Source organism: Phyllobates terribilis, unplaced genomic scaffold, assembly GCF_046119375.1.
Source record: "Phyllobates terribilis strain yellow unplaced genomic scaffold, ASM4611937v1 Scaffold_5__5_contigs__length_657084704, whole genome shotgun sequence".
In the NCBI taxonomy this organism is placed as follows: domain Eukaryota; kingdom Metazoa; phylum Chordata; class Amphibia; order Anura; family Dendrobatidae; genus Phyllobates; species Phyllobates terribilis.
This window is the reverse complement of record NW_027362765.1, coordinates 167,949,306-167,976,059: the sequence shown is the minus strand read 5'-3', so window position 1 is coordinate 167,976,059 and position 26,754 is coordinate 167,949,306. Positions and strand designations below refer to the sequence as shown.

At 45.7% G+C, this 26,754-nt stretch overlaps 1 protein-coding gene across 1 annotated transcript; it reads right to left on the bottom strand.

The window, feature by feature from the left end:
• Nucleotides 1-17,452: 17,452 nt before the first annotated feature.
• NR1D1 (nuclear receptor subfamily 1 group D member 1) lies at nucleotides 17,453-26,539 on the bottom strand. Its single transcript, XM_073683382.1, has 8 exons — nucleotides 25,839-26,539; nucleotides 22,233-22,520; nucleotides 22,030-22,118; nucleotides 21,067-21,211; nucleotides 20,547-20,968; nucleotides 20,213-20,398; nucleotides 19,886-20,096; nucleotides 17,453-18,004 (listed from the first exon to the last, which is right to left on the bottom strand). The coding sequence occupies exons 1-8, from the start codon at nucleotides 25,867-25,869 to the stop codon at nucleotides 17,805-17,807; spliced, it is 1,572 nt and encodes a 523-aa protein (XP_073539483.1). The 5' UTR covers nucleotides 25,870-26,539; the 3' UTR covers nucleotides 17,453-17,804.
• Nucleotides 26,540-26,754: the final 215 nt, after the last annotated feature.

Sequence of the window (26,754 nt, the reverse complement as noted above, 5' to 3'; positions counted from 1 at the left end):
ACTTGTAGACTTGACCTCATCCCATTTCAACTCCTCCCCAACCTCAAGGCCACACTTATCCCAACCTTAACACATCTCTTCAATCTATCATTAACTTTTGGCATCTTCCCTTCTGCTATCAAACATGTAACAATCCCACCATTGCTCAACTCAACCTCACGCGCTGCACTGCAGTCCCACCAAGACGACAACAAAAACAGCAATCGCCCCATGTCTTCAGTGATGTACATATGCCCCCATGTCTCCAGTAATGTACATATGCCCCCATGTCTCCAGTGATGTACATATGTCCCATGTCTCCAGTGATGTATACATGCCCCCAGCCTCTCCTGTAATGTATATATGCCCCCAGCCTCTCCAGTAATGCATACATGTCCCCATCCTCTCCAGTAATGTATGTAGCGCCGGCGTCCCTGCCCTCTGCTAGGCAGGGACGCTGTTCCCCTCACCGCTCTGCTCCGTGCCCGGCGTCCTCCTCCCGCTCTGCTGGCAGCGCGCGCTCCTTCCCGGCCACTGTGCTTAGGGCGCGCGCGCTCTCCCTCCCTCTTAAAGGGGCCGCGCGCGCCGTCCTAAGGAGTCCCCGGCCAATGGCCGGAGGACTTCACCATATATAAGGCACCTCCTCCAAAATGGAGGTGCCCGAGCAATGTTGTTGCACTGTTCACTACTCTGCTTCAGCCCTCAGGTTCCGTTGCCAGTTACCTGCCAGATACCTGCCAGATTCCTGCCAGCTTGCTGTCTTATTCCTGCCTGATATTCTGCTACCTGCCTGCTAGCCTGAGGTCCGACGGTCTGCCTTACAACTCCTGTCAGTCTGTCTAAGGACCAGCTTGCCCGCTCACCTGGGAGCGCACATCAGCTACCTGCCTGCTTGCCTGAGGTCCGACGGTCTGCCTTCCAACTCCTGACAGTCTGTCTATGGACCAGCTTGCCTGCTCACCTGGGAGCGCACATCTGCTACCTGCCTGCTAGCCTACCTGGAGGCTCCGCCGTCACGTGCAGTGACCACCTGCCTGTCCAGTGACTCCTGCCCGCTCACCTGGGAGCGCACATCTGCTGCCTGTCTGCTAGCCTACCTGGAGGCTCTGCCGTCACGTGCTGTGACCACCCGCCTGTCCAGTGACTTCTGCCCGCTCACCTGGGAGCGCTCATCTGCCGCCTGTCTGTTGGTCTTCCTGGAGGCTCCGCCGTCACATGCTGTGACCACCCGTTTATCCAGAGACTCTCGCCTGCTCACCTGGGAGCTCACGTCTACCATCAGCCGCCACAGGTCGTACCAACCCTTTACCCAGAGACTGCCCCGGTCACTTGCCGTGACCTCCTGCCCGTTCATCCAGAGACTGCCCCGGTCACTTGCCATGACCTCCTGCCCGTTCATCCAGAGACTGCCCCGGTCACTTGCCATGATCTCCTGCCCGTTCATCCAGAGACTGCCCCGGTCACTTGCCGTGACCTCCAGCCCGTTCACTCAGAGACTGTCCCGGTCACCTGCTGTGACTGCCTGCCCGTCTTCCCTGGTCGCCACCTGCTCCCTTACAAGGACCGCCCCCTTGTATAGTAGCTCAGAGGTTCCGCCTCCCAGACCCGTTACAGTTTGCTCGGGCCATGGAACCCGGTGGCACCCAAGCTCCCTCGCTCTCGGACCTGTGTCATGAACTGTCCCGTCAGAGGTCCCAACAGGAGTCCATCCTGGGTCACCTGCGGAATGTCAATTCTCGCCTGGACACTATGACTGCTCCGCCAGCAACCTCCGCCAGTGCCATGACTCGCAATCCGGCAGCTCCGCTGCCCACTAATACCATGGTATCCTACCCCGGACCCCGGCTTTCTGCACCTCCTCGCTTCGGAGGCGACTCCGCCCAGGCTCGGGGCTTCATAAATCAGTGCACCCTGCACTTTGAACTCCTGTCTCACCAGTTTAACTCCGACCGGGCCAAAATTGCCTTCATCATGTCCCATCTCACCGGGGAGGCCCTGGCCTGGCTAAATCCTCTATGGGAGAGAGGAGACCCCCTGGTGTCCGACTTGCCTGCCTTTCTCACGGCTTTCCGGAAAGTCTTCGACGAACCCGGACGGAAGACCTCATCCGCATCATCACTGCTACGCCTCCGTCAGGGAGGTCTCACCGTGGGCCAATATGCCATACGGTTCCGTACCCTTGCCTCGGAGCTAGCCTGGGATAACGACGCTCTGGTATCCGTCTTCTGGGAGGGTCTGTCAGGCCGTATTAAAGATGAACTTGCCGGTCGTGACATTCCTACCACTCTCGATGACCTAATAACTCTTGCCACCCGGATTGACCTACGGTTCCAGGAGCGTGCCAAAGAGGTCACCCGTGAGAGGAGGTTTCCACGTCTAGCTCCTACTTTTCAGAAACCCGTCACTCCCTCCGTCTCTCCCCAGGTACACTCTCCTGAGCCTATGCAGGTCGACCAGACCAAGATGGTCAAAACCCGTCAGGACTTACGCCGTGCCGAGGGGAGCTGCTTCTACTGTGGCAGTAAGGAGCACCGGATCCGTGCCTGCCCGGAGAGGTCGGGAAACGCCTGTGTCTAGGTTCGCTCAGAGAGGTCGACCTAGACAAGAATAAATCCTCTCCATCTCTGCTGCTGTCAGTCTCAATCGTCTGCGGGGAGAACTGTTATTTCGAACTAGCCCAACTTGACTCTGGAGCAGCCGGGAATCTTATTTCACAGTCACTGGTAGAGAAATACCGCATCCCCACCAAACCTCTGGCTGTACCCTTGTCTGTTGCTGCCGTGGATGGGGGTCTCTTACCACGCCCCATCCAACTCATCACCGAATCCATTACTCTGCAGGTGGGAATGCTGCATTCTGAGAGTATCTCCTTTCATGTTCTGCCTGGACTCTCTCACGCCCTCTTGCTAGGTCTACCTTGGCTCCAGAGACATGCACCCGTGCTTGACTGGCAGACCGGAGAGGTCCTTCGCTGGGGACAGGACTGCCATAAGACCTGTCTGGTTCCCGTCCATCCCGTCCGTCCTTCTCCTACCCCAGCTAATCTACCTGGACTTCCGATTCCTTATTGGTCTTATGCTGATGTCTTTAATAAAAAGGAGGCAGAGACACTACCCCCTCATAGACCATACGACTGCCCTATCGACCTGTTACCCGGTACTACTCCTCCCCGTGGGCGTATTTATCCATTATCCGCTGCTGAGACCCGGTCGATGTCCGAATATATTGAGGAGAATCTGGTCAGGGGATTCATCCGGAAATCTACCTCCCCGGCGGGAGCAGGCTTCTTTTTCGTCAAAAAGAAGGACGGTTCTCTCCGTCCCTGTATAGACTATAGAGGCCTTAACCAGATCACGGTGAAGAATAAGTACCCCCTTCCGCTCATTCCGGAGTTATTTGATCGTCTGAGGGGGGCTAGAATCTTCACCAAACTGGACCTCCGTGGGGCGTACAACCTGGTTCGTATCCGTCAGGGGGATGAATGGAAGACGGCATTTAACACCCGGGACGGCCACTATGAATATCTGGTAATGCCCTTTGGTCTCTGTAATGCTCCTGCCGTCTTTCAAGAGTTGGTCAATGACATCTTCCGGGACCTTCTCTACTCCTGCGTAGTGGTGTACCTGGACGACATCTTGGTCTTCTCTCCGGATCTCCAGACTCACCGGAGGGACGTTCGTCAGGTCCTGCTCAGGCTCAGGCAGAATCACCTCTTCACTAAATACGAGAAGTGCCTCTTTGAGCAGACCTCGCTTCCGTTTTTGGGCTACATTATTTCTCAGACCGGCCTACGAATGGATCCAGAGAAACTGTCTGCCATCGAGAAATAGCCTCGACCGGAGGGGTTGAAGGCCATTCAGCGGTTCCTGGGCTTCGCCAACTACTACCGCCTCTTCATACCACACTTCTCTTCCCGGACTGCCCCAATTTCCGCGCTCACCCGTAAGGGTACTAATCCCAAAGAGTGGCCGCCCGAAGCAGAGGAGGCCTTTCTTTCCTTAAAACAGGCCTTCTCTTCCGCCCCGGTGCTGCATCGCCCGGACGGCAACAAGCAGTTCTTCCTGGAAGTTGACGCCTCCTCCTCTGGAGCCGGAGCGGTACTTACTCAAAAACCATCTTCCGGGAGGATGGTAACTTGCGGCTTCTTCTCTAAACTCTTCTCCTCCTCAGAGCGCAATTATTCCATAGGAGACCGAGAGTTATTGGCCATCAAACTGGCATTGGAGGAGTGGCGTTACCTGCTCGAGGGGGCTCTTCACCCGGTAATAATTTACACTGACCACAAGAACTTGGCTTACCTCCAGCATGCCCAGAGACTTAACCCGCGCCAAGCCCGGTGGTCCTTGTTTTTTGCTCGCTTTGATTTTGTTCTTCATTTTCGCCCGGCTGACAAAAACGTCAAGGCGGACGCCTTGTCTCGATCCTTTCTGGTGTCTGATCTCGAGGAAGATCCGAAACACATCATCGATCCCGCCAGAGTAATGCAGGTGGCTCTCGTGAGTCTAAATCGTCTCCCTCCCGGAAAGACGTTCGTATCAGTACCTGATCGGGAGAAGATCCTTCACTGGGGTCACTCGTCTAAACTGGCTGGCCATGCCGGTCAGAAAAAGACCCTCCAGCTTATTACCCGGCACTACTGGTGGCCTACCCTGCACAAGGACGTAATAGACTTTGTTTCTGCCTGTGTGTCCTGCGCCCGCAACAAGGTTCCGAGACATCTGCCAGCCGGTCGCCTCCTTCCGCTTTCTGTACCTGCTGCCCCCTGGCAGCATATAGTAATGGACTTTATAACTGACCTCCCAGTCTCTGCCGGTTGTACGGTCATTTGGGTGGTCGGTGACCGCTTCTCCAAGATGGCTCATTTCGTTCCCCTGCCAGGCCTCCCGTCTGCACCCGAGCTAGCTAAAGACTTTATTCGTCACATCTTTCGTCTTCAGGGCCTGCCCCTCCACATCGTGTCGGATCGTGGGGTACAGTTCACCTCACGCTTCTGGAGAGCCACTTGTAAACTGCTAGACGTCACCCTGGACTTCTCTTCCGCTTACCACCCACAGTCCAATGGTCAAGTGGAGCGGATCAATCAGAACCTGACCAGTTACCTCCGGCACTTCGTTAATGCCCATCATTCAGACTGGGTGGATCTCCTACCATGGGCCGAGTTCTCTTATAACAATCACGAGAGCGAATCCTCCTCCAAATCCCCGTTTTTTGTAGTCTTCGGTCAGCATCCTCGGATTCCTTTTCCTGTCTCCACCTCTGTGGACAACCCGGCTGCGGAATCTCTCGTTAGCAAATTTTCCTCCATTTGGGAGAGTACCCGATCCGCACTCCTTCAGTCGTCCGAACGGATGAAAAGACACGCTGACAAAAAACGCCTGGATCCTCCACAATTTCGTCCTGGAGATAAAGTCTGGCTCTCATCTAAATATGTCCGACTCAAGATACCTTCTTACAAGTTAGGGCCTCGGTTCATCGGTCCTCTGGAGGTCATCAGTCAGATCAACCCGGTGGTCTATAAATTGAAACTCCCGGCCAACTTACGGATCCCTAACTCCTTCCATGTATCTCTCCTCAAACCTGTGGTACTTAACTCTTTTTCCAAGTCTACAGGTACGCCTCCTGCTCCGGTTTCTGCTGAGGATGAGTTTGAGGTAGAGAACATTCTTGCCACCAAAAGGGTAAGAGGAAAGACCTTTTTTCTAGTAGATTGGAAGGGGTTTGGTCCTGAGGAGAGAACGTGGGAGCCCCGGGAGAGCATCCATGCCCCTCTTATCCTTGCTAAATTTCTGTCTGGCCTAAAAAAGGGGGGGCCTAAAGGGGGGGGTACTGTAGCGCCGGCGTCCCTGCCCTCTGCTAGGCAGGGACGCTGTTCCCCTCACCGCTCTGCTCCGTGCCCGGCGTCCTCCTCCCGCTCTGCTGGCAGCGCGCGCTCCTTCCCGGCCACTGTGCTTAGGGCGCGCGCGCTCTCCCTCCCTCTTAAAGGGGCCGCGCGCGCCGTCCTAAGGAGTCCCCGGCCAATGGCCGGAGGACTTCACCATATATAAGGCACCTCCTCCAAAATGGAGGTGCCCGAGCAATGTTGTTGCACTGTTCACTACTCTGCTTCAGCCCTCAGGTTCCGTTGCCAGTTACCTGCCAGATACCTGCCAGATTCCTGCCAGCTTGCTGTCTTATTCCTGCCTGATACTCTGCTACCTGCCTGCTAGCCTGAGGTCCGACGGTCTGCCTTACAACTCCTGTCAGTCTGTCTAAGGACCAGCTTGCCCGCTCACCTGGGAGCGCACATCAGCTACCTGCCTGCTTGCCTGAGGTCCGACGGTCTGCCTTCCAACTCCTGACAGTCTGTCTATGGACCAGCTTGCCCGCTCACCTGGGAGCGCACATCTGCTGCCTGTCTGCTAGCCTACCTGGAGGCTCTGCCGTCACGTGCTGTGACCACCCGCCTGTCCAGTGACTTCTGCCCGCTCACCTGGGAGCGCTCATCTGCCGCCTGTCTGTTGGTCTTCCTGGAGGCTCCGCCGTCACATGCTGTGACCACCCGTTTATCCAGAGACTCTCGCCTGCTCACCTGGGAGCTCACGTCTACCATCAGCCGCCACAGGTCGTACCAACCCTTTACCCAGAGACTGCCCCAGTCACTTGCCGTGACCTCCTGCCCGTTCATCCAGAGACTGCCCCGGTCACTTGCCGTGACCTCCTGCCCGTTCATCCAGAGACTGCCCCGGTCACTTGCCGTGATCTCCTGCCCGTTCATCCAGAGACTGCCCCGGTCACTTGCCGTGACCTCCAGCCCGTTCACTCAGAGACTGTCCCGGTCACCTGCTGTGACTGCCTGCCCGTCTTCCCTGGTCGCCACCCGCTCCCTTACAAGGACCGCCCCCTTGTATAGTAGCTCAGAGGTTCGCCTCCCAGACCCGTTACAATGTATATATGCCCTCAGCTTCTCCAGTGATGTATATGCCCCCAGCCTCTCCAGTGGTGTATATGCCCCAGTGTCTCTTGTGATGTATATGCCCCCAGCGTCTCCTGTGATGTATAGATGCCCCAGCTTGCACTGTGATATATAAATGCCCCAGCATCTGCTATGTGATGTTTAGATGCCCAAGCGTCTCCTGTGATGTATAAATACCCCAGCGTCTCCTGTGACGTACCAACACAAATCTGGAGAACCAATTGCTAGTAATATTATTAATACCTCCTAACATCACGTCGCACCAAAGAGAAGCAGCTCCAACCGTCACATTAGCGGTGAGTGATCAAATATAGCAGGGTAATATTCAAGTTGATAATTTTGTATGGCCCCCAAGTGATAGTATAAATATTAAAATTGCCCCTTGCAACAAAAAGGTTCTCCACCCCTGCTTTAGCGTCTCCCATTCCCATACTACCTCTTCAACCTGCCCTCTCTGTTGGTGTCCCTCAAAACTCTGTCTTGGGACCCTTACTCTTCTTCATCTATACGTTTGGCCTGGGACATCTCATAAATTCTATACTGATGATACCCAGATTTACCTCTCTGGCCCATGTTTTACCTCTCTGCTGTCCAGAATCCCAGAGTGTCTATCAGCCATATCCTCCTTCTCATTATGCTTCCTAAAGCTCAATATGGACAAAACCGAAATCATCATCTTTTGTCCATCCCAATTAACTCCTGTAACTGATCTATCTATCTATCACAAAAAATTACATCACGCATTCCCCTGAACTGGAAGTTTGCTGCCTCGGAGTAACCCATGACTCTGCCCTGTCATTCAAACCGCATATCCAAGCTCTTACCACCTACTGCCACCTCAAACTCCAAAATATTTCCAGAATCCCTCCTTTCCTCAACCCTGAATGTACTAAAATGTTAGTAGGTAATAGGAAAGACGATGATCCAGCTCCACAGACTCCAATAGTAAAAACAAATGACTTTTATTTAGAATTTTTTAAAAATATCCAGATGGCGATAATGTAGCTCCAGCTGGTAGAAGAACAATACTAGAAGCGTTTCGAGCGAAAACCGCTCTTAAACTTGGTATGAATAAGTCACTTATTCATACCAAGTTTAAGAGCGGTTTTCGCTCGAAACGCGTCTGGTAGCGCATCCCTCTTTGGTTCCCCTGTGTTTCCCTTCTAGTATTGGCAAAGCCAACAAATGCCAAAAGATTGTAGGATGTAGTCAAAGCATCCTGGGCTGGAATAGCAGTTGACAGATGTCAGAAGCTGGTTGACTCTATTTAACATAGATGTGAAGCAGTTCTAAAAAACTGTTGGTATACAACTAAATATTAGGTTATTGATTCACAGGAATGCTAAATCCTCAAAAAAAGAGTACATATTGTGAGTTTGTAAAGACAAATGCAGACGCTGCTATTTTTTAGAATTGCCCAATGTTCATTTTTTGTTATTTTCTGTGAAGTAGTTAAAAATTATATTCATTTCTCTTCATGTTTTGAATTAGAAAACAGTGTGTAATGTTCCCAATACATGGAAATAAAAACTAGTATAAAGATTTTGTGCTTAACTCATGTTTTTGAATGCACTGCTAATATTTTGAACACTGTATATGTTCAAGGATTCTCCAAAACCATGACTACAGGAGTTGGTTCCAAGTGACCAAATCTGATTTTATCTTTTGCAGTAAAGCAGCAAAGTTTAGGGAATATGGCTGTGTGCCCACGATGCGTTTTTTAAACGTTTCCGCAGCGGCAAAAACGCTGCAGAAACGCTTAAAAAACGCATGGTAGAAGGCCTGCCATGTTCCCCAATGATAATCCGCATGTGCTGTGCACATGCTGCGGAAATTTCCGCTGCGGATTATCCTTGCGGAAAAAAACGCAGCACTACCAATTATTTTGCGGAAGCGCTGCGTTTTTGCCGCTATTGACTTGCATTGAAACGCATGTCATCCGCATCACTGGATCTGTACATGCGGAATCCATGCGTTTCAATGTGCAGATGGTACCCGGGTCTGGAAAAGAGGAGACTCTCCTCCGGACCCAGGTACCATAGTACATGTAAAAAAAAGAATAAAATAAAAAATAAATATGATACTTACCTTCTGATGGACTGCGGTGCGCTTGTCTTCCCTTGCCGGCAGCTCGCGGTGGACTGAAGGACCTGCGCTGACGTCATAGTCATGTGACGGCAGGTTCTTCAGTGTAGTGTACTGCGAGCTGCCGGCAAGTCAGGACGGAGCGAATAAAGACTCCGGGGGTCATCAGAAGGTAAGTATAGATTTATTTTTTGACATTCTTTGGGGTCACACTATATAAATCCATGCCGGTTGCATGGATTTATATAGTGTGACCAAGTTGTCAAGCACTTTCCAAGTGATGCTAAAATCGCTTGTAAAGCGCTTGTCAACCCGCATGCGGAAATACATGTGAAGAACGCTTCACTTCCGCTTGTCCCTGACAGGAAAAACGCATGTACAATCCGCATGTACAATCCGCATGCGTTTTTTTCTGCCAGGGAGATGCAGAAACGCTCAGGAAAAAATCTGGAGCATTTCTGCATCGTAGGCACATAGCCTATAGGTCGTTGTGGTTTGCAGAGATCCAAGGACCCAGATGGATAATAGCCTAAGGGGCCCATTTAAAAGATAAAGTACTTTTTAGGTCTTTAAAAGGGCAAGGCATGTTGATATTAAGAACCTCTGACTTGTGAGTGTTTGCTTTATAGTTGCTAAGGTCTCCAAAAGTAAATAAGTCCTACATGTGCCAGAACCAGACATAGAAAGTCCCACTGGACACTGTCAAAGGCTTCTTCGACATCTACTGAGGGTGTGATCCCTTTGTGCTTAGCGTAGGAAATCATGGACAGTGTTTTTAATATTGATGTGAATCTCTACTCCAAGATGATTGCCAACTGTCTCCAACCTCATATCCCCTCACTCATCCATGTGGACCCCAAAAAAGTAGAGAAAACAACACTTTTTATCGTACTGCCTTGTAATATGGTAACCAGTAATGCCATAACCCCTATGATCTTGGGCTTGATTAGGCATGTATAGCCAAATCTCAATATAGTGTTGTTCCTCTCTTTTTTGGGACATATTCAATTAGATCCAAATGGAGTAGTGAGGGGATACACAGACGGATTATAATGGGGGTAATCTGGGCTACTGCCCGGGACCCAGGACTCCAGGGGGGCACGGCCAGATTGCCACCATTATTGTGCGTCGCCGGCATCACATCTTCTGGCAGGGAGCTTTCCTGGTGCTGTGCTGCCAGCAATGCTGAATGGCGGCGCAGTTCCATGGGAGCACCCAACGCCTCTGACGTGTGTGTGATGACGTCATCAGCAAGCGCCAGCATGTACGCACAAGCCACAAGAAGAAGTGGAGCCCTGGGTACTGGAGCAGAGCGCCGGAGGAACGGGAGTGATGTGTGCATGTGTTGTATTTTTTTTTTATTAATATGTGTATGGGATGTGTGCCTATATAAATGGGCTATGTGGAGGTTCATACTATATTTAGACAGCTATGTGGGGGCTCATATTGTATATAGGCAGCTATGTGCAGGCTCATACTGTATGTAGGAGACTATATGCGGCTCATAATGTATATAGGAGGCTATGTGGGGTCTCATATTGTATATAGGAGGCTAAGTGGGGTTCATACTATAGATAGGAGGCTATATGGGGGCTCATACTGTATATAGGTACCTATGTGCGGGCTCATACTGTATATAGGCAGCTATGTGGGGGCTCATACTGTATATAGGCTGCTATGTGTGGGGCTCATACTGTATATAGGCAGCTATGTACGGGCTCATACTGTATATAGGCAGTTATGTGCTGGCTCATACTGTATGTAGGAGACTATATGCGGCGCATAATGTATATAGGAGGCTATGTGGGGTCTCATATTGTATATAGGAGGCTAAGTGGGGTTCATACTATAGATAGGAGGCTATATGGGGGCTCATACTGTATATAGCTAGCTATGTGCGGGCTCATACTGTATATAGGCAGCTATGTGGGGGCTCATACTGTATATAGGCAGCTATATGTGGGGCTCATACTGTATATGTGAAAAGAAAACAAGCAGAGATGTCTCCAGCGGGATCAGGATTGTAAATATCTTTTAAAACTTCACTTTTAATTACGTATCATAAAAACCATGGATGAGTTACAGAGTAAGCAGTGTAGCGGCTCTCAAGTATAACACATTCCAACGCGTTTCAGCTGAACCTTATTCATGGAATAGTGTGTCATACTGTATAAAGGCAGCTATGTGGGAGCTCATACTGTATATAGGCAGCTATGTGGGGGCTCATATTGTATATAGGCAGCTATGTGCAAGCTCATACTGTATATAGGGGGGGCTATGTGGGCTCTCATATTGTATGTAGGGGGCTCATATTGTATATAGGGGGCTGTGTGGGGGCTCATATTGTATGTGGGGGCTCATATTGTATGTAGGAGCTATGTGGGGGCTCATACTGTATATTGGGGGCTATGCAAGGGCTCATACTGTATATATTGGGCTATATGGGGGCTCATACTGCATATAGGGGGCTATGTGGGCTCTCATATTGTATGTAGGGGGCTATGTGGGGGCTCATACTGTATATAGGGGGCTGTGTGGGGGCTCATATTGTATGTGGGGGCTCATATTGTATGTAGGAGCTATGTGGGGGCTCATATTGTATGTAGGGTGCTATGTAGGGGCTCATACTGTATATTGGGGGCTATGGGAGGGCTCATACTTTATGTAAGGGGCTCTGTGTGGGCTCATACTGTATGTACAGGGCTATGTGGGGGCTCATACTGTATATAGGTAGCTATGTGCGTGCAAAAACTGTATATAGGAGGCTATGTGGAGGCTCATATTCTATGTAAGGCTCTGTGTTGGCTCATATTGTATGTAGGGGCTATGTTGGGGCATATTGCCTGGGCCTGTGAGCTGTTATCCTCATTGCAGTATGGCTTATGGTCTCCTTTTCTTTCCCTGATTGAAGGAATCCCCTGATCAATTTCTGAATGACCAAAAGAGGGGAAAACGCGTGAGAAGAAAATGCCAATAGACTAAGTACACAACTTCTCAGGCCATATTGGGTCTATATATTTATATATATAGGTAGTCCATGTCCATAGAAATGTGACTATGAGGTATATGTTTTTTTAAACTAACTAAATATAGACAATTTTTAAGGGTATTTTTTGTTATGGTTTACATGTAAAGGGCCCCACAGGTTGATTGCTTTGGTTGTTGATTGAGGGGGCTATGTGGGTTCTCATATTGTATATAACGGCTATGTGGGAGCTCATGCTGTATACAGGGGGATGTTAGAATTCTTAATTCTGCTCAATATAAAGTCAATACAATTAATATAAAAAAATAATTACAATTAATATTAATATTGAGCAGAATTAATTTCAGCCAATTGGTTCGGCCTCCACAACAGTCACGGTCTCTCATGTGGGCCCTTGAGAAAATGAATCTCCCACCCCTGCTCTATTATGTATAGCGCTGTACCTAAGTGAAAAATATGCTGCGCATACCGCTATCTCTGTAATTTTCCATCTACAGATCTGCACCAGAGCGCCTGTGTTACTCACATGACCTATCACATGATCGAGTACCTGGGTGGGCCACACCTTCTAAACTGCCTGGGGCACTAGCTTCTCTTAATCCACCAGAGGGGATATGAGGTTGGATTTGGTTGGCAATCATTTTGGAGTAGAGTTTGCATCAATTATTAATTAAGGATGTTGTGAATGTAGAGCTATCGCTGGCCATATCATGCTTAAATTCTGAACAACTACTTCTTTGATCCCTGTATGTGATCTGTACTTTTGGCACTGTGCAATAACTATTGATCATCATACTGGATAGAATGAATTTATTCATTGGTCACTAGACATCTATAACTTATTCATTATTCTTTGGTCATTATACATCTATACCTTATTCATTTAGATTGTTATTTATTGTTTCCAATGTATATGAATTTATCTTTATGCACAGTGCACTTTAACAAGTGCCACTTATATAATATTTAATGATCCAGTACTGTATTTTCCATTCAAGGCACATCCATCTCCCTCTTTTTATCATTAATTTTTAATCATGTCCTTTGTGTTTTATGTTTTTTGAATACAGTGTTGTAGGTTTTATAATTTAGTGGTATTTATGGCCTGTTACATATATATATTTTTTTTATATTGTAGAAGTTGTCTTGTCTAGGACAAAGCACCCTGACCAGAAGATTCCCACTTTAATCTCCTTATTAATAGTAAAGATGCTGAAGTTTGTCCCTAGCCTGCATATTTTTCTGGTCCAGTAATTAATGTAGGACTATCCGAGTTTCACAATGTTTCGCGTATACTGCAGGTGTTATGGCACGTTACTTTTTTAAGCTTGCTTGCATGGGTGATGAAAGTTCCCCTAAAGACATATTTAAGAGCCTCCTATTGAATTGGGCGTTCAGTGGCATCTTAGCTATGTCCCATAAAGTCAGAAATGATATTATATACAGGTGCATCTCACTAAATTAGAATAGCATCAATAAGTTAATTTATTTCAGTTCTTCAATACAAAAAGGGAAGCTCATATATTATATAGTCATTACAAACAGAGTGATCTATTTCAAGTGTTTATTTCTGTTAATGTTGATGATTATGGCTTACAGCCAATGAAAACACAAAAGTCATTATCTCAGTAAATTAGAATACTTTATAACAACATCTTGAAAAATGATTTTAAAATCCAAAATGTTGGCCTACTGAAATGTATGTTCAGTAAATGCACTCAATACTTGGTCGGGGCTCCTTTTTCATCAATTACTGCATCAATGCGGCGTGGCATGGAGACGATCAGCCTGTGGCACTGCTGAGGTGTTATGGAAGCCCAGGTTGCTTTGATAGCAGCCTTCAGCTCGTCTGCATTGTTGAGTCTGGTGTCTCTCATCTTCCTCTTGATAATACCCAATAGATTCTCTTTGGGGTTATGGTCAGGCGAGTTTGCTGGCCAATCAAGCACAGTGATACTGTTGTTTTTAAGCCAGGTATTGGTACTTTTGGCAGTGTGGACAGGTGCCAAGTCCTGCTGGAGAATGAAATTTCCATCTCCAAAAATCTTGTCAGCAGAGGGAAGCATGAAGTGCTCTAAAATTTCCTGGTAGACGGCTCCGCTGACTTTGGTCTTGACGAAACACAGTGGACCTACACCAGCAGATGACATGGCCCCCCAAACCATCACTGATTGTGGAAACTTCACACTAAACCTCAAGCAGCTTGGATTGTGTGCCTCTCCACTCTTCCTCCAGACTCTGGGACCTTGATTTCCAAATGAAATGCAAAATTTACTTTGCATTTACTTAATGTCAATGACTGCCTTCTGGACATCTGTCAAGTCAGCAGCCTTCCCCATGTTTGTGGAGCCTACTGAAACAGAATAAGGGGCCTTTTTAAATGCTTAGGAAGCCTTTGCAGGTGTTTTTTGTTAATTTTTCTAATTTACTGAGATAATGACTTTTGTGTTTTCATTGGCTGTAAGCCATAATCATCAACATTAACAGAAATAAACACTTGAAATTGATCACTCTGTTTGTAATGACTTTATATGAGTTTCACTTTTTGTATTGAAGAACTGAAAAAATTAACTTTTTGATGATATTCTATTTTAGTGAGATTCACCTCTATGTCACCCTGATATGTGAGACCCTGAAGGATATTGTCAATAACTTTCTATGAATAGGATTTTCTATCCATTCGGGGAGGGGGAAATAAAGAAGACACAGAAAAAAAATAAAAGTGGAGAGAGAAGAAAAACACAAGGAAAAAGCAAAAACAAACAAAAGTGTATTGAAATTCTGAGAAACAAAAGCTATAGATACAATAATAACCAGTAAGGAATTCACTATCAATAGTAGAAAGGAAAGAAACAAAGACCTTTAAGGTGAAAAATGGCTGCAGCGTGTTAAATATTAATTATGGTTATTCATTTTAACTCTGAGCTCTGTACTGTGTATATTTGCTTATATATTTCCATATATAGAAACAGGTGTTATGCGAGGCACGTATATAAACCACGTGATACACATGGGGGGGGGGGGCTGTTCTCTCACTTCATTCACTACAAAGGTCTATGTGCAACAGCGGAGATGTGCTCCACTTGGTACCGGAACTTGAACATTCATTCATGGATAAAGACCCAACACACATGCTCCTATTCCTGCAACATCTTCGGCCATGATATTGACACAGACAGGCGCAAACTACCATTCAGAATTCAGGAAAAGATGGATAAGGGCTTGACAAGTGTTCCTGTCCATATGGCATTTTTGGGCCTAAACACATACAGAGGCATGTGCTCCTGAAGTTTACGATATTCTGGGTAAGCAGCTAAGACGTGCTACTACAGCCTACTGTAACTTGAATGGACACTCAAGGACTAGCACCTAATCTAATGAGCTAATTATGGACAAATGGACAGTTTCTTTGTAACTACTTCACTTATTTTATGTTTTACTGCAATGATTATTTTTGGTGGATAATCCAATAAAGCACTAAATTTTTTTTATAAGAATTATCGTGACATTTTCTTTGGAGTATCACATCTGGCAAGAAGTCCTGAATACATAACTATACAAAATAAGTATATTTAACGCAGCCTTAATTGCTGAACCTTACTAAAGAGAGGAGATGCCGTGGAAGATTACCGCTAATGTATTGGACAGCTTCCGCTGACTGCATAAGAAAAATGTATAGCTCCATGAAGAAGTGGAGCAGTGTGTTCAGAAGCAAGGGGAGGACTTGGAAGTGCAGGAGGGGATTGAGAAAAGAGGATGCAATGGATTAAAATTACTGTGTGAACCCCTTTAAAATGAGACAGGTAATATCTGACATACACTAGATATAAAAAGGCTATATAGCCCTGTTAACATGCCAGTTTTTGTCAGTCTTTTTGTGTAGGAGTCTCAGCATAGCACATCTAGAATTGGCAATCTTTGCCTACTCTTCCTTGCAGTAGTGCTCCAAATCTGTCCAATTGTGAGGACATCTTCTGTATACAGCACCCTCTTCAGGTCAACTCACAGATTGTTCAATTGAATTAAGGACTAGGCTTTGGCTGGGCCATTCAAATTGTTGATCTTCTTATGGTGAAGCCATTTTTGTTTTCATCTGGAGGTATGCTTAGGTCATTGTTGTGCCAAATGGAGAAGTCTGAGCCTGCATGGCCTAAAAGTAGTACCATGGCCTTCAGTGTCTCCGGACTTGTCTCCCATTGAGCACATCTGGGGCTTCAATTGCTTAGGGAGCGGCCAGCAGCAGATATTCATGGATTTGTGTGCCCAAGTGCATGAACAGCAGCAGAGCATTCCTCAGGCAACCATGAATAACCATAATTGATAGCATGTAAAGGTATGCAAGCACATGTATTTCTGCTCGTAGCGCTCGTACTCTGTACTGAATAAATAATGTTTTAAATATTTTGTTTTCATTTTTTTATCATTTGAATATCCTCAAAATATCGATCCTGTGATTTCCATAATTCCATAACTTTTCATTCTTGGTTTTGCAATTTCAATGCTGAGGCGTGTATACTGTATCTTATCAATGAAAGATACTTTCTCCACTTATGAGCCACTCATTCTGTCCCCTCCCCTCAAAACTCCACATTCACTCTGAAAAAAAATAAAAAAAATAACCCAGCTCAAATCTATCTTCATCAAAGCAAGATGGACTGCCATCATAGTGAGGTGGTATCAGATTACAAAGCCTATTGCAACCTACAGGGAGTGGAGGAATGAGGAGCATTCAATACAGTGAGAAACCAGGCAGATCGAGATGTAGCTTCTAGCAATTATATTTTACATCAGTGCTGGATTCACAGCTACACAGCTATTACAGCTGTATAATATCTTCCACGCTGCTGTTTCTGTGTGCAACAGAGGAAGAGTCACAGGAATACATGTCGCTATGTGTATAAGAAACATCAAAGCAGCCAACTGAGGGAAGTGAAAGTTAGAGATATTGCCTGAAGAGGTAAAAAATGTAGGATACAACTTATATAATGGCCAGAAATAGTGTTATTCCTCATGTACACAACAGTTACCTCAAGTTACGTTTTAACCTCATTTTATTTACAGCTCAATCTCGTACTTTAGATATAAATAGATACAAAATATAAATACAGCAGATACTGTATGTACATATATGCAAATTGTCTATGTACCGTATACCGTCACAGAGCCCTGCTCCAGTATGGTCACTGTAGAGCAGGTGGCTATGTGCATGGTGTGACCAGGCTGAGAAGTACGGAGGGTTTATTATACCGCTAAACCTTACAGGGGTACTCACATAAGCATATGTTTTGATTGAATGGGACTGACCCATTTTCGGAAGTACAACTGTGGCCATGTCCTGACTTTTTGAATCACCTGGTTAATTATACTAGTTTATAGTACCGAGCTGTTCTCTGCAGGTTCCCGTCTGATATATGTGATCTCATGGATTGAGGGTGCGACAACAAACAGGCTAAGGGTGTCATAAAATATTTATATTTTTCACAACTTCTGATATACACACACAAATATTTACACAATGGTTGACACTGTATGACAGTAACATATTTACACATGTATAAATATACACGCGGCACTGCAGATCCTGCATCCCATAAGTGCCTCACACCCCATTCTAGGCATGCCAGTGGTAATTTCAGTGACTACCAGTCACTACAGAGGTTATTTTAATAGTCAGTGGGCGTTTTCCAACCCCCATTTCTCCCTCAGTACGATGGCTGTCAGCAATTCTTCCTCAGGAAGTGACACAGTCTATGATGTAACCAGAAGGCTTGAATTTTGGCGCCAATGCAGATGCGATAGACTTCAGTGTGTGTCAACTCTGAATGACAGCAGTTTCTCCGAGTGCATGCTGTTAAGGGTCCGCAAGTCCGGCAGCCGCAGTAGTAGCTTTGTGAAACGGGAAATGTCATTTGGACTATTTTTCAGGATGAGAGAGCGAAGAGCACGTATCAGAGTTTCCTGCAGCTGCTCAACCAATGAGGTATTCTCCATCCCAGATCGATCTGTGGCAAAATACAGAAAAAAAGTATTAAAAGCAGCTCAGAAAAGTAAATAAACGCAGAAAAGTAAATAAACGAACAACAGATGATATCCTTATCAGGAGGAAGAGGACGCCCTACACTACTTCTTGTGAAAAAAGACAGAGCATCTCGCTCACTTTTGGAGGATCTGACACCTGTGCGCAACACAAGCATTTGATTGCAAAGGACACCATGTAACTGCTTAATGTCTCCTATGATGGCACTGCAGGAAAACTGTAGATTTACTGCTTGCTGTCCCAAGAGATTGCAGAAAGTCTATATAATAAACTTATTTTCAGATAGCTCTTCTTTTATACAATAACAACATTTACATAAGAGGCTATGGCTTCTTTGGTCTTAAAGGGAATCTGTCAGAAGGATCAACCCTCCTGAGTGGTCCATCTGGGCATACAGGTCATAAAAGGTTGAAGAAACCGATACCTTGATATCTGTGATCCGATTACTTATTGCAGAGAAATCCACATTTTTCTTATTATGGAAATGAGGTGTTAGTAGCAAAATGAGGAGGGCACCACTATCAAAATATGAAAGGATCAACCCACCACATACAGTTGCAATTAATAACCAGAAAAAGAGAAAAAAGACTGTATGCAAAGGCAGGGATCACTGTAAATCAATATTTATTAGACAAAAACCATACAAACAACCCCACAATATTAAAAACATTTAAAACATGAATGCTTCAGTATCAAAAACCATAACAAGTCATGATATGGCCAACCCTCATATGTGCAAGCCAAAAGACAGAGTATAAAAGGAGTCCCTTATAACGGCAACACCCTAGATTGACATATGTAAACAAAGGTAAGATAGCAGGAAAAAACCTACATAAAGGTGTTAGTAAATGGTATAAAGGTATGCTGCTGACACAAAAAAAATTGCTTTGGAGTTTTAGTGCCGTCATATAGGCCGTATGGCAAAGCTACTGTAAAGGTAAAGGCATCAGTAGTAGTAGTAGCTTTGGGCTGCTTTTCTTACCCTCTCAGGTATAGCTTATGGCTCAGTCATATTATCTTCTGACCATCTACCGATCCCTTTACCTTTACAGTAGCTTTGCCATACAGACTATATACTCCAAAGCAATTTTTTTTGTGTCAGCAGCTTACCTCTATACCATTTACTAACACCTTTATGTACGTTTTTTCCTGCTGTCTTATCTTTGTTTACATATGTCAATCTAGGGTGTTGCCGTAAATGAGGTGTTAAGACCTCTGAACAGGACAGAGATCTTCTTGAGTTTCTGCCTCCAGAGCTTATCTTAATGCTCATCCACGCCTCTTTATTTCATTTATCTCCTCGCTGCAGTGTGACGTCAAGCTGAGTTCATGAAAACTTTGGGTGCGCAGACCACCACAGTAATGGCTTCTGCCCCTTCCATGGTCATTAGCTTCACATTCCTCCTGCGTGGATGGACAGCGCATGCGCAGAGGGGAATTGAAGCCAATGCCAAAAGAAGGGCAGAACAGTGCGCAGAAGCCATTACTCTGGTGATCAGCACATGTCAAAGCTTTCATTAATTGAGCCCGACATCACATGTGCCAAGAGGGGAATCAATTTATATACAGTGGTGTCACTAAGCATTAAAATAAGCTCTGGAGGCAGATACTCTGAAAGATCTTTGTTCTGCCTCTTAACACCTTATTAACATGTTAAGAAAAGATGTGGTTTTCTCTGCAATAAGTAATCGAATCGCAGATATCAAAGTATCAGTTCATTCAACTTTCTATGACCTGCATGCCCATAATTATGACTTAGGAGGGTAGGATCCTGCTGACAGATTCCCTTTAAACTTTCATTCTATTTAATCCATAACTTGAAGTCCAGCTTAGAGCATGTACTGACCTGCAGAAACGAGGACAAGTGCAGTGAAAATCCCCAGTTCCTCTTGACTCAGGTTAAGAGATGCCAACTTTTCACTGAAGTCAAACATTGAGCTAAGAAGCTCGCCCATCCCCATGGCCTGAAGCTCTGGTAAAGAGTATGTAGCTCCGCTGAGAAAACGCAGGGAGCGTTCCCGCACATCAAACAAGGAGGCAAAACGTACCATAAGGACCTGTAAGAGGAACACAGGTGGACATTATGAGACCAAGAAAAACCAAACATGTTAAACTTGCTAGAAAGTGACAGTAGCAATGAAAATACTGAAGACAGACACTCATTATGACTCACCTCAAATGTACCTGCCTTTAGCAGGGTGACTTGGTCTTGTTGAGTTAAGTCTTGAAAGCCAGGAATATGACGTGCAAATTCTACCACCTCTCGTACAGCTGGGGTAAAGCTAAGAGAAAAATCCTCCCAGACCTCCTGCACAGAGCGAGGTGGACCTCCACGGGAAAGAGCACTCATCGGACAGGCCTGTAGAGAGAAAAAGCATTAACTACTTTAATATCAAATTTTCTTCAACAGATTATACAAGCTTTCAAAAGGAAGTCTCGTCATGATACAAAATAGTATTTGTATCTGAAAAATTTAACAATGCCCGAGAAACGCATAGACATCTTACCAGGTGAACACTGCGCTTTCCTCTGGGCTCTGCACTGTCTTGCAACCAGCAAGTAGGAGCATGGTTCTCATGAGCAGTCTCCCAGGATGTCACTTTTCCATTCAATTTTTCATGGGCATAGACAAAAATCTGTCGATGAGCCTGAGTCACTTGACCGATAACATCATCAACATGATCTGGACTGGGAGAGCGTGGAGGCGTCAGCTGTTGTGGGTATTGATGATAGGGTTCCGAGAAAGAAGGAGGTGAAGGGCAGGAAGTTTGGCCCATGTGGGGTGGAGAAGAAGGTCGAAGTTGCTGTGGCTGAAGTGGAACTGGGCTCCTTCTCCCAAAGTGGCCCCCAGCAATGTGACTCATTGCACTGTGCATCTCTGCCAACATCCGCTGTTTCTCTCTTTTTGGGATGCGACCAAACCTCACAGCTACAGAGAAAGAAAACCAAGTGTTATTATGTAAGTATTTGAAATATAGTTAATATATGAGAGGGGTTAATTTCTGATCTTGGCATGTTGGAACTCACCATCTCTGGACATGCCCACTGCGAGACACTTCCGAAAGCGGCACTGCTGGCATCGATTTCTGTTGATCCTCACAATAGAACAGGTCTCATTCTTCAAACATTTTTTGTACTGAATGTTCTGCTGGATGCTGCGCCGGAAAAATCCCTTTAATAGAACGGAAATACATGATTAATTATGAGATTCCCCCTGTATCAAATATATAAAACCCCAAGAACAGATGGAGATGCCCATATTGCACACTCATAGTTTAATGCCTCAAGTGGATGTATAAAAGGGTCACACAACATCACAATCAACATGTCCAATATAAGTGTCTTAACACAAACAAGAAAGCATCTTTAATTCTTAGTCAGGTTTCAAAAAAATATATATATATATATATATATATATATATATATATATATATATATATATATATATATATATATATATATATATATATATATTCCCCAATGCTCAACCTGAGCATCTCAGAGGATATGATGGAAAAACAAGCAAGATCAATGGAAGCTGCACCTCACAACTTACAGGACATAATGAATCTGCTTCTAATGTCTTGGTGCCACAGGACTCCTTCAGAGGTTTTATGGAGACCATGTCTCAGGACTGATGTGGTGGCAATGAGGCAGGCGCCTTTAATATTATGGCTGATTGGTGTATGGATTAATCACTCACCGGCGTTCATATAAATGAAGGATATATGCACCAACCAACCACCGGCTATCCTAGAACAAGGGCTTACGTGGCAGCTACTCACAGACTATAATGTAATATTAGAATTTACCAACAACTGCTGATATGAAAACAGAGAATCCAAGATGGGATCTAGAAACCATATATGTATAGATTTCATGTATGAGGCAAGTCCATAGAAGTGGACACACACATCCTAAAATATCTTGTACTCCATCCCCCCACCTTCAGCCTACTAGTGAAATTACTTTTTGATCTTTTGCACTCACCTTGCAGCCCTCACAGGCGTGCACTCCATAATGAAAACCAGAGGCAACATCTCCACAGACTTTACATAACAAAACCATTCCATTCAACTCTGTAAAAGACAAGAAATGTGCATATGTTATTAATGCTACCAGGAGCTGTGGCAGTGCACACTGTGATCATATTGTCCATACACCGTGCCATGGGTTACTTATCGTTTCCTTACTTGTTATGTTGCTGGAAGTTTTGCTCGGTGACACCCTGCTTCCATCATCAAGTGCCACATGGAGCCCTCCAGGAGATGAAGCCAGGCCATAAGTTGAGCGAGGAGAGGTTTCGCCCCCTGAGCCAGACGAGCTGGCACTGTAAGAATGAGAAGGTGATGGTGGCAGGTAGGACGGGTAGTGAGAGCCTCCACTTTGTGGGCTTCCAGATGAGCAATCGCTGTACAGAGATACGGGGCTGGTCCTACTTGGGGACGAGCCGCTGGAGCCAATATAACTTATAACTCCACCTGGAGAGAGACAAAAATCAAATTAAGCAACAAATTTGTAAAGTGTCAATGCTCTAGACATAACATGAAACCAGAACCATACTGACATCTCCAACCCCACAATGCAACCAATGGGTTGTATGACAAATATTTTGTTTTTTTAATAGAATTATAGAGATTACAAGTTTAGGGTTGTTGTTTTTTTTTTACTGCTGTCTATGAATAGTCTCATTACAATTATCTCCGTCTGTTTTTCACCCAGACTGGTGACTCCTAAAATCAATAGTATATAGTCTATTCATGTGTTGTGGACCATGTAAGACACAGTCACATCCAAACTACTTCTTCCAGCAGTTCTGATAACTGAATTGTCGCTCTTGTGTCAAAAGCTCTAATATTTCATTTTGTACAAGAGCCCAGTCACCGCGTCAAACAAAGAGTTAAAGTCTGGCACAAGGTGGAGCATGGAGACTGCACTGCAGGCACCGCTTAGCATTTTGGGAAATACAAGCAGAGAGGAAAACATATTGGAGGAACTCCCTTCTACACTCCCTCTCCAAGAACTCAGGTGACACATGGCACATAATGGTGACCAGTGACCACAGCCATCTTTTAGTGACACTTTATCAGGCGCTCGGCTCCGGTCAGTTTAATTTGATTTGAATTCAGAAAAAAATAAAACCTCAAATAAATCAGTGGAGACAAGTCACGTTCCTCTGCAGCCCATGGATGGAGATCATGTTCACTCTGGGCCTTATGTCTGTAAAAAGTGGTCTCCAGAGGTTACGAGACTATAAACTCCCTGCAGCTGTCAGAGCATCCTGAGAGTTGTAGTTTCCTTTAGAGACAGAGAGCTATAGGGTGCAGTATGAGGGTTAGATCCTGACAGTGGCAGAGAAACTACAGTAAGAGCAGAAGTTACAGGCTCCCCATTAAATGTTTAGAAACAGGGAGTGGGTGACACGGCTGGATCCACACACCCACGTGGACATCCCGATGTGTCACGTGCACTACTATTACAAGATTGATGGCTTATATTAATTGCTCCACCAGCAAATGATCAGAGAGACACAGAGGAAGCCTTTGATTTCCCACTCCCCTCTCCATGCGTACTGCACGTAAAATGTAGAGAACACTTTTTCTGATAGATCTGCACTTGTTTCCATAGTAACACAACATGCAATCATTTATATGTATCTGTAATATGCATGTAGTAAGTGAGAATTGGATTAGCATTTTACACACACCATGTACCATTCCAGCATCGTACAAGTGGTCATCTACGACATCTGATGGGCAAGGACCCACCAGTAACCCCCTCTCCTCAACATATATCTAATACTAAATACGTAAATTACACTGAACAGTATGGCTCTTTTCCTAACTGCGTTACAATAGATTCCTTCCATGGATTATACCTATGGCTGCTGTACTATTGATTGTGTTAATGATTAGTACATCAAGTCAATGAAGAACCACTTGTAGGTCATCTTTGATGTCTTCTTTCCCACTGTATTTATCTGCGTCTGTTCTATACATCCCCAAGAAGTGTCCTGGAAATCTGGAGGAAAACTCCAGATATCAGGTGAGATTTTATGAGAATTAGTGGAACAGTAGTGGGATCCTCCACAACGCTGCACTGACATTGAGGATACTGTGACCACCTGTGATAAATATTAATGTGCAATCTGAAGCCTTTACTAAGCGGAGTAGAGGGTTTCAGTGGAATCAGATTTCCCCTATATTTAGCCTGCATCGCTGACATAACATCCACATGACCTCCACTGAGACACATAGGAGTCAAGGAGAAAACCAGACTTCTGTCTTGGCCAGATATCTCCTAAAACTTATATAAATATGTTTTCTCGGTGTTGATTCCTGATTTTTGTCACTCGTCCCATCCTGACATTGATCTCCCAGCTCTTCTTTCTGCACTCTATATAAGGAGGATCCAGTCATATGTAATGAACACTCAGTCACTGACCTGAGGTTACTCATCTGCTCCAGCCTCACGCACACACTCCACGTGTTCCCAGTGCACATGGACTCCAGAGTCATGCCCACAAACGTGCCAGTGGCCAATCGGCACCTCCCGAAGTCAACACACTCCTCCTACACAGCATGCCATCCCGCCCCGATTTAACCTATTCACCGCCTGGGCTCATTTCGCACTGTATTAGTCATTGACTGTACACGTGCAAGTGTCAGCAATTATTTTGCGCAACAAACTAATCGCTCCGATGATTAGTGAAAGCGGATCCAGTAAGCGCAATAAATAAATTTACAATCACCAATAAAACTAAGTGGATAAATACTGGTGTGGAGTCTCGTGGCACTGGCCCACTCCTGGCTTGTTATGCCAAATGTGCCAGGAACTCTAGTCCAGCAACTGGATCCAACTTTTTCAAACGCCCCATCCTCTGTTTGATACATGTTCAGGTTTACAACACCTGTTATATACAATATATATATATATTTCTACTGTTTACAACTTTAAAGTTTATGTTCACCAATGGCTGTTTTGTTGCAAAAATTTCTGAGTCTGAATTCTTTGGCAAACCCCATTCAGAACACTAGGACAGGAACAACATAAAAATCTACAAAAACCTAGGGGGAATACATTAAAACTTTTAAAGTATTGGGGGGGGGGGCGCAACAATTAACAGGGACCCAGTCCCAGTAAAGGGAGTGCCATGGGAACCAGTTACCTCATCTGGAGGGTGGAAAGGCGTTCCCACAGCTGTCCAATGGCAGGGCAGATGGGAGAAGCAGGAATGAAAACACTGTGCACATGGCTAGGGCGGGAGAACACGTGAAGCCACTGGGAGGCTCTGGCTCACACACAGCACGAGTGACCTACTTTACCCATTCCATGTGACTGCAAGCTCTGCAGGCCAGGATCTCCTCCCATTCATGCTTTCCCACAGATCCATGGACTTATACTGTATGTAACAGGAAACCGACCGACTATTCAATATTAATGCTTACATCCGATCTGTATATCAGAGACTAATGCAAATTCTACAAGTATCCAAACACTAGGAATTGTCACAAGCCAATAAATATATCTATATTTGTACGAATGGCGTTCTGTTTGTATATAATGGAGACATATATATATATATATATATTTATATTACACACACACTGATAATTCTATATCCCATCCCCAGATCTTCTGCTCTATACACACATAGAATAACAGATATGAGGCAGCGCTGGCTTATCGCCTCCCTGCTGATCAGATTTTCCTGCACTATTAGATTAGTAGAACAATTCTTATTTTGTACATTTGATGCCATTAAATAATGGCGGTGGGTGCAGGTGGCACATACATACCAGTGTTGTTGCTGCACTCCAGAGTGGCCATGGTTGAGGTGCCCAGCACGACGTCTACTATTACGCTGCAGTCCTGTGCCCTTTATTTCGCCCCTGGCTGCAGAGATCCACCGGAATAATTCCTTTTACATGGAGAGATTAGTGCCAATGTTGCCAGCCGATGCTGCATTGGTGCCAGGGGGCACCCTGGTCTCCTCTATAGTATACGGCTGGCTGGATGTCTGCTCCTCTGCAATATCCTCTGGGGGTGGCAGTGACACGACTGGCACAATACACACCTGCAATACTACTGTGTGAAGATGTAAAATGCCTGTCAGTCTAAAAGATGGCACTGCCCCTTAAAAAAAAAATACCTCCAGCGATGTGCAAAAAATAAGCTCCAGATGCCGCTGCACCGTAGAGGAAAGTCACCTAGCAACACAAGTGCTAGAGCTGCAGCCGGGAAGTGTGAGTCCGTACAAACGCCAGGGAAGTGCTCAGCACACGTCCTATCTCTCCGCCCTACTGCTCTGCACTGCTCTCCCTCACAGCTCCCGCTCTGCTTTACCATACCCAGGTTCTCCTTACTGCAGTACTGCGCCTGCGCACTAGCGCTTGTCCTCCCCAGGCCCGGCACGTTGCACTGAAGCAAGGACCACGTGACCCCTAGGAGAGCCTCGTGCCCCAGTGACACACTTTCTACAGCAGACCGGTAGTGCGCAGGCGCTGCCAGCTCTGCGGTCAGGAGAGGAGGAGGAGGAGGGGAAGGGGGTGGCTGCTGTTTTTCACTGTTGTGTTGTTCTTTTCTTTTTTTCAAATACGAAAACTTTCTTGATTTCTACAGAACTGAAGCAGTACAGGGTGATGGCAGACACTGCAATCTGCAGACACACCTCTGCAGACACTACAGTAACCCAGGTTATAGGGAAATGATCTT